General features: G+C 50.2%; 1 protein-coding gene across 1 annotated transcript in view; it reads left to right on the top strand.

The window, feature by feature from the left end:
* Positions 1 to 1,890: 1,890 nt before the first annotated feature.
* Positions 1,891 to 14,282, top strand: part of LOC146863581 (uncharacterized) — a 205,048-nt gene continuing 192,656 nt past the window's right edge. Inside the window, 1 exon segment of the mRNA XM_085640887.1 lies at positions 1,891 to 2,316. Within this exon segment, the coding sequence (XP_085497013.1) occupies positions 1,926 to 2,316 (391 nt within the window). The 5' untranslated portion in view covers positions 1,891 to 1,925.

Genomic DNA, 14,282 nt, shown 5'->3' with positions numbered 1-14,282 from the left:
GGCATGAGGCAATAGTGCAGTTTATGCAGAGGTGACATGAGGCAATAGTGCAGCTTGTGCAGAGGTGACATGAGGCAATAGTGCAGTTTGTGCAGACGTGACATGAGGCAATAGTGCAGTTTGTGCAGAGGTGACATGAGGCAATAGTGCAGCTTGTGCAGAGGTGACGTGAGGCAATAGTGCAGTTTGTGCAGAGGTGACGTGAGGCAATAGTGCAGCTTGTGCAGAGGTGGCATGAGGCAATAGTGCAGTTTGTGCAGACGTGACATGAGGCAATAGTGCAGTTTGTGCAGAGGTGACATGAGGCAAAATAGTGCAGCTTGTGCAGAGGTGACATGAGGCAATAGTGCAGTTTATGCAGAGGTGACATGAGGCAATAGTGCAGCTTGTGCAGAGGTGGCATGAGGCAATAGTGCAGTTTGTGCAGAGGTGACATGAGGCAATAGTGCAGTTTCCACAATTCTGTTTACTGTACAAATGGCAGGTGCAGCTTGCTGTGACCCAGATCTGTTCCTGAGACACAACCAACCCACAGATAAATCTCCATCGCATGCCGGCTAGGTTCATCACATAGGCCCACACAACATTTTATAGCATTTTGAAATAACTCACATTTCCATTATGGGGATGTTCCGCTTCCTCTGTGGTTGGGGGTAAACAAGAGGTAGGATTCGAAACATCGCATTGCTGTATTATTATCTGCAGAGATGATAAAATCAATTCATATGCAAAAGAAACACTTGATGGACGGAATGCTGAACAATGCAAACATTCACCTCCAGTCACAAGGATCTGGGTTTAATCCATCATTCTTTTGCTCACCACACCACCCCAGTTTGGACCCAGCCATTTGCAAATCAGTCTTGACCCTGTTTCTTGTGGGAACAGTCCAGCCCGAACTGCCAAGCCAGGTCCTCCCTGGACCGGAGCAAGCATCCTGGGAATGGTTTCTGGGCATCACCCACCCATTTGCCAGGCTAGCTTGAATCCTGTGGTGTAGTGAGCACGGGACCCACGTCTGGGCATATCCTTCCCAGTTTGGGCGACATCTATGTCCCGTGCTCTCCATGCCACTGGAATCAAGCTATCCTGGCTGAAGAGGGGTGAAACCCAGAAACTGGTCCTAGGATGCTTGTTTCTGGTCCAGGGAGGACCTAACCTGGCAGTTCGGGCTGGACTGTTCCCATTGGGCACAGGGTCAAGACTGATTTGCATATGGCTGGGTCCAAACTGGAACGGCATGGTGAGCAAAGAAACGATGGATTTAGGCCCAGAGCTCTGTACTGGGGTGAATGTATGACATTGTTCTGCATTCTGTCCATCAACTGTTGTTTTTGTAAAATCGATTGATACCCAGTCAAAGGTGAGTGTGTGAGGTTTTGTGAATGATGTATAGTTAGCAGGATATCAGTGCTGGGCACACATATAATGTTCATTTGCCCCCACAGTCTCTTTGACTTTATTTCCCTCATCCGAGTCTCAAACATGCCCAGCCAGGGTCGCGTTACTGACACATCCTGTCCCCCGAGTCCTCCCGTCATTTCCTTCCTATTGTGGGCCGAGCATCAGGATGGTGCCGCTTCCAGGACAGAATAACAAACCCATCATGTCTCACCATGGCACGAGCAGGGGCGCGAGCGACGGGCAGAGCCCCGAAGCTGCGCCTCGTTGTGAAAGTTTCATTTCTGTGTAACTCTTCATTCGCTCTATGTACAGACAGGTCATAAAAGCACTTTCACTCGAAGCTTGTGCTCGCAGCTTCGAACCTGCATTTCCCTGTAGAGTGCCCCCCCCCCCACCCCCACCCACCTGCTGTCCATCATAGGCTCCTCCCACCCTGCTGCTGGGTTGAGGAAACGGTGCCTTCATCATCGCTTCCTCATGGGCGGCGCCAATCTCTCCTGGCATCAGATCTGCAGCCGTAGATGCCACTGTCATCGGCGGTGCCAGCCTCCCTGGCATCAGCCGCTCCTGGGTCAGCTCTGCAGCCGTGGGTGCCAGGGTCATCGGCGGTGCCAGCCTCTCCTGCATCAGCCTCCCTGACATCAGCCGCTCCTGGGTCAGCTCTGCAGCCGTGGGTGCCAGGGTCATCGGCGGTGCCAGCCTCCCTGGCATCAGCCGCTCCTGGGTCAGCTCTGCAGCCGTGGGTGCCAGGGTCATCGGCGGTGCCAGCCTCTCCTGCATCAGCCTCCCTGACATCAGCCGCTCCTGGGTCAGCTCTGCAGCCGTGGGTGCCAGGGTCATCGGCTGCAGGGCTGGGCTCAGACCTGCCCACTCCCCATGCCCCCTGCCCCCCACAGCAGCCGCCCAGCACTGGTAGGTTCGTTTCCTCTACTAATTGTGTAAGATCGCAGGGATGGGCAGAACTTCTGGAAAACTTTTTTTCACCGTGTTTACGATAAGGAGACGTCGCTTCTTTGTGTCTGTGTTACATAAACAAACCGCAGTCTAAGTATCTCGTACATTAGTAAATATATTTCGAATGCAGTGTTTTATGTCCCACAATATGCTGGCTTCCATAAGTTGGAATTCCTTGTTCTTACGCTCTTCTGGGAGACGTTGTATGTTCAGTTCTAATTATTGGAATTCATTTAGGAATCTAAAAAAGTATTGTAGGCCCTAGCGCCCGACACTGGGGTCAAACATGAGCTGTTAAAGTCATGATTGCACCTCGTGCGCCGATGCGTTTTGAGCTGAGCGCGCGTTGCAGCCCTCTGTGCCCCTCAGCTCGCTTCTGGCGGGATGCGGGCATTAATGCCGGGGCAAGACTGTACCAGTCGATGCTGCTGGAGGATGCTGACGCGCTCACCAGGCCCCTGGTTTAGGGCCAATGGCCACTGGCTGGACCTGGCTAACCCTTCCCCGGTGTCCATCACTCATCAGCCGAGAGCACATTTCATTCGTTTAGGGAGGTGCCAGGGGCGTAGCACAGGACCCCGCGGTACTGGGGGGCCCCAAGCTTCAGGGGGCCCCCTCGGCACTGCACTCTGGCCAGAGCGCTCCTGTTTGAGCCCGGAGTGGCCCCCTCTTCGTACCGTGTAGGGGGGCCCCCTGGCACTGCACTCTGGCCAGAGCGCTAATGATTGAGCCCGGATGGGGCGCCTCTTCCTACCGTGCAGGGGGCCCCCTCGGCACTGCACTCTGGCCAGAGCGCTCCTGATTGAGCCCGGAGGGGGCCCCTCTTCGTACCGTGCAGGGGGACCCCGGCACTGCACTCTGGCCAGAGCGCTCCTGTTTGAGCCCGGAGGGGGTTCCTCTTCGTACCGTGCAGGGGGCCCCCTCGGCACTGCACTCTGGCCAGAGCGCTCCTGATTGAGCCCGGATGGGGCCCCTCTTTGTACCGTGCAGGGGGGCCCCGGCACTGCACTCTGGCCAGAGCGCTCCTGATTGAGCCCGGAGGGGGCCCCTCTTCGTACCGTGCAGGGGGGCCCCCTCGGCACTGCACTCTGGCCAGAGCGCTCCTGATTGAGCCCGGATGGGGCCCCTCTTTGTACCGTGCAGGGGGGCCCCGGCACTGCACTCTGGCCAGAGCGCTCCTGATTGAGCCCGGATGGGGCCCCTCTTCGTACCGTGCAGGGGGGCCCCCTCGGCACTGCACTCTGGCCAGAGCGCTCCTGATTGAGCCCGGATGGGGCCCCTCTTCGTACCGTGCAGGGGGGCCACGGCACTGCACTCTGGCCAGAGCGCTCCTGATTGAGCCCGGATGGGGCCCCTCTTCGTACCGTGCAGGGGGGCCCCCTCGGCACTGCACTCTGGCCAGAGCGCTCCTGATTGAGCCCGGATGGGGCCCCTCTTGTACCGTGCAGGGGGCCCCCTCAAGGTTCGTTAGGCCAGTGAGAGGTGCAGCTGCGGAATCCACACAACCCATCAATTGTTGAAAAAGACTCTATACCGCAGGCCTCACAACCAGAGACGTCACGATCCGCACTCAAGGGCCCGGGTTTGATCTCTCGGTGGAGTGACAGGAGAAACACAAACACTCGATCTCCTTTAGATCTCTCGAAGTTCAGAAAAAGCCTGGCCGTCTAACACCATCCCATGTTTGTAAGTCTGCAACTCAAGACCTGGCTGTTCGAGCAGTAGTGGACCCCCTCCCCCAAGCGCCTTGAGACCCTCTGGGTGAGTAGCGCGCTATACAAATTTCGAGATTGATTGATTGATTAAGTCTGGCCTGGTGTAGGTTTGGTTGTTTCTCAAGTCTCTTGTAATTAATCCAAATCATAAATGACAAACACTTCCATAAATGCACGAGGGCTGTGAACGGCCCTTCTGCATCCGTGAGTCTGCTCGATCGTCATTTCCTGTCGCGGGGACACTCCGCCAGGTGCTCGAGGGCTCTGCGAGGGGGATGGGGACACTTCCGCCAGGTGCTGCAGGGCTCTGCGGGGGACGGGGCAGTGCTTGAGTCCATGAGCACCCTTCAAGCCCTCGCTCAGTCTTAGGGAGGCTGGTGGGCAATCTTTCATTGGCCACTACTTTTCTTTCAAGTCTTTATCTTTGTGAGTTTAATCTATGTTTTCATGTTATAGTAATTCAAAGCCAATTGTACTTTTTCTTCATTAGTAATCATATTTTTTTGTGGTGAATTACAAATAAAATGAGTTGCCACGCCTGTTCCACCTAAGCCTGCTTGCTAGCAGGCATGCATAGTAATCCTTGCTTCAAAAACGCCTTTTCTTTTCTGGAGCCAGGGAGATAAGATGCAGGGTCACCAGAGCAACACTACTTGATGGGGTGTGTTTACGGAGGCCATCATCTTTGGAGCCTCAGCAGAGGCACCCCCCACAGGGTCGCCCCACCCGAATCCCAATAAATTCAGACCACCACAAGTTTGTGTTTTTTATGGAAGAATTGAGGCCGCAGTTTATTAGGCATTTTCAACTTACAAGCGATCCTTTACACATCATAATTACCCTCTTTATTACCTGGGCAAGCCAATGTGCTTCCCGCCCGCCAACCTGGTTGACTGTTCCCCTATCTGTCTCTGCGAAGGTGACCCGGTAACCGTTACCCCACTTCTTCCATGCCACAGGCTCTGCCCTCAGTTGCGTAATTAATTGTTTACTTCCGGTTCACCAGAAAAAAGGGGCTTGAGGAGCTTGCCAGTGCCCACTGGGTCCTGACTGCCCCATTTGCGGTCTGTGCCCTCTTCCCAACCTGTTTCTTGTATTCCTCTTCGATCGCTTTGTCATTACCACCTTTATTCGTCTCGGATCCGTTGCCATCCCTCACATCTGACATCCGATGACCTCTTGCAAGTCCGCTATGCCTCTGTGACAATTTCCCCTCTGTTGACCCACCACCTCCCCCCCAATTCTTGCTCCTAAGCGGGTGGGTGGGCGGGTCTTAACTTTACAAATTTCCCAGGAGAAAGAGGGCCTTGTGCCCGGTGCCCACCTTTAAATACCCCTGCCTCCCTACCACATTCCTACCCTAGATTTACTGCTGATCTGGCCCAGCCCTACTACCAGCCCTATCCTCTGGTGGTCCCGCTTCCCTGTCTCCCTTTCCTTATCTCTACCCAATCCGGTCCTTGGTGTTCGGGCTCTGCTCCCCGGAGGTGGCCTCCACTGAGGCCCCCGGTCCAGCCCCTATCCCCCTCCCCCTGGGGAGTGGGGGGCCGAACCAAGGGGCAGACTGTTTGTTGCTATCCCTGGCCCTTGAGTGCACGAAGCACTTTACCCCCAGCCCCTGGAGGGGTTTCAAAAGATCACCGGCGGTCCCGCAGCGCGAGGCGTGCCTGTGCTCAGCCGGGTCAAGATGGGCCCGTCTTAGCCCGTCTTAGCCCGTCATAGACCGCCAGAGGCGGGGCTGGGCCACTTCCCTAAGGTGGGTCGGACATTTGTTCGTTATTGGTGCGTGCTTGGGATTCCTGACTCCCCCCACCTGACTATTAAGCTACTATATAGTAATGGGTAAAAGGAAGACAGGCCACCCAGCCACCTCAGCCCTAAAAACGGGAGGTCAAAAATCCCTGATGACCTATTTGACTGGTGCTATGGGGGCCATTGAGGAGCAAATAAACACTGTAGAAGAGACTCTGACTCAAGGGAGGCTAGGCACCTTTACGAGAAGTAATAGTAATACACGTGTTAGCTCTCCCAATAAATCTGGCACTGCAGTATGTGAGGGGCTCACAATGGGTGCATACAGGAGACATCAGATCATATATATGTGAGTGACCCAGAGGATGATTCCCAACCACCCTCGAAACGCTGCAAGAATCCTGATGCTTTGGAGGGGATACAAGCTGTAAATCCTGCTGGGAAGAGCCCGGTGAGCCCAAGCAAAAAGTTGTTACCTAAGAAAAGGAAGAATATGGGTAAACAATCTATACCAGCCGTACCTAGAAGCTCTGTTAGCGCAGGGAGACCCTCTGTGAACATGCAAATTGAGGGTCAAACCATTATAATGGAAAATATCTCGAGGAAAATTGATGACCTGTATAGGTATGTGGTTGGTGCTGTAGGGAAATTAATAGACAGAGTAGCTAATATAGAGGGGTGTTTAAGAGGAGATTGTGAGAAGTTGGCCTGGTACATGCTGTCCACTAGTTATAATGGGCACCTTGTAGAAGTCCAAACAGCCCCTTATGGTGATAGGTTAAAGACAACCTTTATTGAAAGCTATCCTAGTGGTAGCTATGGAGAGCAGCCTTCAGGCTAAGTCTTGAAGGAATGTAAAGCAGCTTGTTTTACCAGTCTATAATCTCTTGAATGACCACATGAAAGGACAACCACTCCAGGTATATATTTAAAATATATGTATTTAAGATAAAACACACCCCTTTACTCTCTTTATGAGACTGGAGTTCGAAGTACTTAATTTACAAGTTAGCAATCAACAGTAATAGCACAAATACACGTTTGGCCCCTAGGGGCGTACCAAACCATATACCAATAAAGCGGTATAAGAACCACGACTGAACTAGACACAAGGCCTACAGCCTGTAGAATCGCTGGGACCCCAAGGAACCACCCAAGGTAGTGACACAGGGGACCCCAGGGGCCGTGTGCAGTGTGTGAACACAGCCGTGGGTTCCCGTTAGCTTCTATGGGCAATGTCGCCGTTGGAAATTTAAAGATTAGGGACACTTAGAAATGAGTCAGGACCAAACCCTTTTGGACTTAGGAAGTTCTAGGGCTAGCACCCACGGGAGCACCGGAGTACTCGTGTTACCTCACCCAGGGAAGCCGGGTGCATAGGTGTCTTTTGGTGTCGGGTTGCGTCGTCGATTTCAATGGGAGCTGGCGCAGAAGTGCTGCTGCCGTGAAGAGGAGAAGTGTCCGAAGCGGTCCAATCCTGGGTCTAGGATGGAAGGAACCTGAAAGAAGAGGGGACAGAGTCTGGGTCACTAGCCAGTGACCGAGGGCAGGATGGACCAATGCCCACAGATGTCGGGTGCTTCAGGTGAGTTGATGGGTGTCTTGACTCTTCAGCCACGAGGTCCAGGAGGCGCCAATGACAACCAGGAGCGGGATTCGAGCTGCCCCATGAAGTCTGTCGAGTGCTGCGGTGTCGACGACCAGATTGGACCCAACAAGCCTTGGCAACGGCAAGTCACTTGGAATCAGAGAAAGGACATTGGTTCAGACCAGCAAGGTCTGAGGGACTCACCCAGCAAGGGTAAGTCGGGGCACGTCTGGAGCAACCAGGAAAGCCCAATCAGAAGAGGAGTTGCCTTCGTGGGGACCCACTAGCCAACAGGCTAGTGATCGCAAAGGAGCCTCAAGCGGTCGCACTTGAAACTGGCCCACGGGTCACTCGTGGAGTGGAGGCCAGAAATCTTCGGTACAGGAGATGCTCAAGGCTGGGCTACTCGGAGCCCAAAGCACAACTTCGAGGAAGAACAGGAAGATAATGGTGTTGCAAAAGTTCACGGTGTCCTGGTGTCACCGTTCCACGTCACCCACGATAGCCACGGGCCTCAGTTTTGCTGTGGACTCAGGGTAGCCTCGGGGAAGTCTGGCAATGCACCTCTGGTGATGGAAAGACTTCAGCGTCTGGGGGGAGCTTCAGCGATGCAGACCAGTCAGTTGCTACTTTGATGCCTGCCAAGCAGGGGAGTCACTCCTTGACCCCAAGGGAGATTTCTTCAGTCTTCTAAGCAAAGTAGAACGTCGAAGGTCCAGGATATATATTGCAGAGTTTTGTCCAGGGTAATCTAAAGTCGCAAGGACTGGGTTCCCATACTTATACAAAGTATGGGGGTTGGACATACTCTGGGGACCCACCTATGGGAGGGTTTGGAAAGAGGGGTGGTTACACCCATTTCCTTTGTCCAGTTTCATGCCAGAGCAGGGGCAGGTAGCCCCTGCAACCGGTTTGAACTGGACTATGCACAGGGACACCAAGTGGGCCCCCAGTGCAGGACTTCAAAGCACCAGAGAGTGCTCCCGTCCAGCCCCAATACACATCTGCCTGTCTGGGGAGGTGGTTACACCTCCCCTCGACAGGAAACCTATTGTCCAGGCCTCCCCTGCCAGAGTTTCGGTCAGCAGCAGGAGGCCAGACCCGTGTCTGTGGCAGTGGCATCCATTTTGTGATGCCAGGGCTGTAGAAAGTCCTACCGGGTTAGACCAGGGTGAACATGTCTTTCCCTCTAGAAGGGTGGAATGCTACCCCCGCCACCAGAACTGGCAGGAGGGGTAGAATTCCAAAGCGTTTGACACCAAACACGACATGTTTCCGTGCAGCCATCCCAAAGTTAGCATTTACCGCGAGGTTATAATGCACTTAAGAGTATATGGTCAGGCTGCACCACAAACCGCATCAGAGGAGGTACTTCGAGCACTGCAGAGAGGTTCTGCTCATGCAGGGGCACCCTCTTACTTAAAAACCAAGCACTCTGCCTTCAGGATTGTTAAGGCCTGCCATAGGAGTGACTTATAGGTTTTATATGTGTGTGCAATGGTAGTGATATAGGTAGCCTATACCACTGTAAGGGGTGCAAGCACCACCTTACCCAGGCTGCAGTAGCAGACCTGTGGTGCCATTTTGGAGTGTTTCCCAGGGGTGGCATAATACATGCTTCAGCCCCTGTTAGGCCTCTGAGGTACCTATGCCCTAGGTACATAGTATACCATATACTAGGGGCTTATAAGGCACTCCAGAATCCAATTAAAAATGTACCTAATGTACATGGAAACCATTTTACAGAGAAAGCAGAAAGGCTGGGGCCCTGGATGGCAGGGTCCCAGTCCAACTAAGTCGTAAACCAGCAAAACACCAGAAAAAAGTGGGGCCAACCATATAGACAGATTCCACCTTCCTACAGAGATAATAGGGTTATCGCAGGGGGGGTGAATACGCAACGCATTGACAATCATCCCCGTAGTTCACCCTCAATCCCACAGGTAGGGACCCATACCACTAGGACCAGACCCGCAGAAACTTTAAGATATCATGTATGATGTAACCAGACCGCCCACTCATAGATCAACTCTTCCCGGTAATACATTGCTAGCTAATAATGACCATAATAAGCCTTTAATAGAGAAGAAAGGACCTAATAATAGTTCAGGGGGACACCCAATCGGGACTAGGGTACCCCCAGAGAATTCAGAATATAACTATCTCGATATACCGCCGGCTGCTACCCCATACATAGTAATTCTAGCCAATGTCCCAGCACTACACATATCGGTGCACGAATCATGGGAGGGCTTTCGAAATAAATCTCTTTATTGGTTATGAAAAAAATCCGGTCTGTCTGAGGCATTATTTAAAACATTTAAAATGGTTACACGGGTTACATGGGTGGGTAAGGGCCGAAAAACCCTCCTGGGGGATTGTATTTTTTGACTTTCAGTAATCCTACGTTAGTGCATGCAGTTCTTACTAGAGTAGGGAATACACATTTTAATTATATTGAAATTAATGTCTTATCTCTAAGTGCTTTTTATCCGCCCCCAGCTGTGAATCATTATAAAAGCCACGTAAGGGATCCCTACGTTGACATAATGAGATGATGTAACGTCCCGCTTTATAATCGTTTTGATCTGTTGACCACTCGGGAAGACCTAGATTGACCAAGAATACAGGATTCGAGGGGGGATGGCCAAATGAGGCTGGAATCTTTACCGCTCCCGGGGATACCTCATATGAGCAGGACCGTGGTCAAGATATTCTGTCTGAAAATGGGATAGATTGCAATTTGTGTCTTGATCTTATTACTGTCGGTGTGGACACAGATAAAAACCTCATTAATTCTGAAGGCAATCCTGAACTTAGCTCTAACCACGATGCAATACCAACCACGGGTTGGACAACAGCTACGGAGACGCGACTACTAAGATCCCAGTCGAGGCATGCAATATACTCTTCTGGAATATTGCGGGTTTATCCACTAAAGTGAGTGACCCTCAGTGGTTAACTTTTGTAGAAGAATATTCCATAATCTGTCTACAAGAAACCTGGTCCGTTGAGGAAAAACATATCAATGGTTTTCGAACTTTCCATACACCGGCAATTATCAGCGAACAGGGGCGCAACAAAGGGGGACTATGTATTTATGTCTCTAACACGGCAGGGGTGGTCAATTCGAAACCCTTAATCGAGACTGATTATTACCAGGTCCTATTAATGAACATGGGAGGAGGAAATGGTACAGCGTTAATCAACTTCTATAACAATATCCCCAAAACTCAGACTACGAGTGTGTTAACAAACTTATGCCAAACACTGAGTAATCTAGAAGACAAAATGTCTGGTGATATGTGTATTATCTGGGGCGGTGATTTTAACTGCTTCTTGTGCCAACACAGACAACGATTTGGGAAAAAGGGGGTGGTGATGGACAGAGTTTCTGAATGATGCAGAATACTCTTACCAAGTCAAGAGATCATGGTTTTAATCCATCACCGTTTTTTTAGCTCACTGCACCATCCCAGCTCAGAACCTGGCTACATGCAAATTAGTCTGTACCTGTCCCAGTGCATGATGGGAACAGGGCAAACCAAACTACCAAGCCAATTCTTATACTGGGAAGGAAACAAGCTTCCGGGGACCGGTTTCTGGCATCACAGCCTTCGTCGGCCCGGCTTTCCTGAATCCTGATGGTGCAATGAGCAAGGGACTCACGTCTGAGCATACCCTCCCACACTGAGTGTGGATAAAATCGATTTGGGAAAAAGGGGGTGGTGATGGACAGAGTTTCTGAATGATGCAGAATACTCTTACCAAGTCAAGAGATCATGGTTTTAATCCATCACCGTTTTTTAGCTCACTGCACCATCCCAGCTCAGAACCTGGCTACATGCAAATTAGTCTGTACCTGTCCCAGTGCATGATGGGAACAGGGCAAACCAAACTACCAAGCCAATTCTTATACTGGGAAGGAAACAAGCTTCCGGGGACCGGTTTCTGGCATCACAGCCTTCGTCGGCCCGGCTTTCCTGAATCCTGATGGTGCAATGAGCAAGGGACTCACGTCTGAGCATACCCTCCCACACTGAGTGTGGATAAAATCGATTTTGGAAAAAGGGGGGTGGTGATGGACAGAGTTTCTGAATGATGCAGAACACAGACAACGGGGCATTTGTGGCCTAGGTAAAGATAAAGAAGATATGCTGGCCCATTTTGCACATGTAACACCTGTTAAATGAAATTGTCTTTCAGTTTGATTTGGGATATGCCAACAAATTGTGTACTCCCTTGGTACCCTTTGAGCCTACCTTTAATGGTAGGTGTTGCAATTCAATTATCGACTATGTCTTAATGTCAAATAGGTACTCCTGCAATGTCCACACTTTTGAAACCCATGGTATCATAATGAGTGATCATTATCCAATCAGCATGGTCTTCATTTAGAGAGGTCGGATAGTTTGAAGAATAATAAGGACATACACTATACTTTTAATATTAATCTTTCTAGTATAGACGGGTATTCCCTAAACTGGGCTAATGTGGATCCTGTGGCTTTTATTAAGCAACTTGTAAATAGGTCCAGAGACGAATTTGAAGCTTGTCTTTCTGAGGAAAGGGATGACGAAGAAGTTCTAAATGCCTTCCTTAAAATTACCGGCGAGGTACAGGAATTATTAACGAGGGAGCAGAAACAGGGAATGCACAAGACACAGGGCTGGTTTGATAGAGAATGCAGTAAGGCCCACACCCACTTGAAGACAGTATTACATAGGGATATTAGAAATAGAGAGGAAATGAGACAGGCTAGAATTATATATAGGCAGGCGATAAAAAAGCGAAAGGCACATTTAAGATTAGAGTCCTGGCAGACGCTACACCAGGAATGCTTAAGGAAGGATAACAATGGCTTTTGGAAAGCGGTGAATGCACCTTTTTTTGCTAAAAGGGACACTGATATTGTAGATTTCGCCATTACTGAGGATAAGTGGGTCGAATATTTTTCAGGCCACTGATGATGAGACCATTGGACAAAACGAGGCACCCGCAGTAGCTATGCCGACCGATGATAGTGTACAGACTAGAGTATTTCCTATAGATATTGGTTTTTCTCTAGAGGAAGTTACCAGGGCCATAAATGAGAGTGCATCTGGTAAAGCACCGGGGCCGGATTGCGTCCCTGTGGACGTATATAAAACTAATATTGAGCTGTGGGCCCCACTTTTAACTAATGTCTTCATTAGCTGCCGCCGACAGGGCTTTATTCCCACGTGGTCGGACGCAATAGTGATCCCCATTTTTAAAAAGGGGGCTAGAAATGAACCATGGCGCTCTCGTCCATTCTCCCTGTTAGATTCCCTCCTGAAAGTAGTTGGGAGGGTAATTCAAAACAAATTACAATCATGGGCCGAAGAGATCGGAGTGTAATCCGACCTGCAATATGGGTTCCGAGCAGCGCTTGGTACGATTGAGCAAGGACTTAATTTAACCCTGATTTTAGGCAAATAAACATTAGCAAAGGGGGGAAAACTTTTCCTGTCATTCGTTGACCTTAGTTCAGCGTTTGACTGCGTAAAACATGAAAAGCTGTGGAGTGTCCCCAAAGATATGGAGGTTGATCCACCTTTGCTTTTATTTATCAAGGAATTGTACAGAAAGGCAGGGGCAAGGGTTCGTTACGGGAGGCAGGGGGAGTGCTCAGCTAAGTTTCGTATAAGAAAGGGAGTGAGGCAAGGTTGTATACTTGCCCCTTTCCTCTTTTCTATATATATTAATAGTCTTGGCCAATATTTGATTGAACACCGGCAGGACTATCCGATCATCAAAAATACTCCGTCCCCATCTTACTTTATGTGGACGACGCAGTTATCATGGCGCGGACCCAAATAGGCTTACAAAGAACTGTCACTAACTATGTTAATTATATGCAAGATAGGGGTTTAAAAGTAAATATCAGTAAGACATATACTATGAGCTGTGGAAAAAAAATGAGAAAAAAATGTGACATTTTTAATAATAATAATAAAATCGAAAGCACTGGTAAGTTCTCCTAACTGGGGATTAACTTTGAGCGGACAGGGTCTTGGAATGCGGCTACGCAGGCAAGAAAATTAATGTTTTCAAGAGCAATAGGTGCGGTTATTCATTTCTCAAGGAAACTACGCTGTAGACCTGTCCCTGAGTTACTAGCTATTTATGAATCCAAATGCATTTCAACAGCGATATACGGGACAGGTATTTGGGGATCTGCAGATGTTCAACATATGTTATGTTATATAATTTTATATTGCGCTCAGCTACTCGGCAGAGTGTCCCGGCACGTGCAGATAAAAGGAAAAGTGTACCAGAGGGGCAGCTAAAAAAGGAAGGTTTTAAGCTTTTTCTTGAAGATCACATGATCCTGAATGCTCCGCAACGCCAAGGGCAAAGCATTCCAAACCAGGCCAGCTTTCCTGACAAGCAGTGCTTAATTTGTGCCGGTGCTTTCCGGTGCTTAGCACCGGCACTTAATTATCAGGGCCGGGTCTACGCATCTGCTGCGCTTGTCACACATTGATGTCTTTTAAAATGTACCTTACTGTACTCGGTGCAGCCACAGCGTGGTCACGTCTCCCGAGTGTGAGTCAAACTGCTTAGCCTGCCCTGAGGCAGTGAGGCTGCCTGAGCCCAAGCGAAGATTCATTAATTAATATATATGTTGCCGCGGGCCGCGGGCCTTAGTTCAGTGCAGTGTTGAGTTGACTGTTGCAGTGTTGCCACTTGACGGTGGGCGGGTCTGATTTATTTGGGCGGGCTGGATTTTGGTTCTTCTGAAGGGGGCAGGGGCTGTGTGCGCAGCGCGCGGTGGCATGCGCAGATTTATTTCACAGATAGTCACAGTACTGTACTACTGGCTGATCGATGCGGCGATGCCTGCA

This window comes from Triturus cristatus, chromosome 2_1 (assembly GCF_964204655.1).
Source record: "Triturus cristatus chromosome 2_1, aTriCri1.1, whole genome shotgun sequence".
Taxonomy (NCBI): domain Eukaryota; kingdom Metazoa; phylum Chordata; class Amphibia; order Caudata; family Salamandridae; genus Triturus; species Triturus cristatus.
The sequence above is the reverse complement of the archived record's forward strand: the minus strand, read 5'-3'. Positions and strand labels throughout refer to the sequence as shown.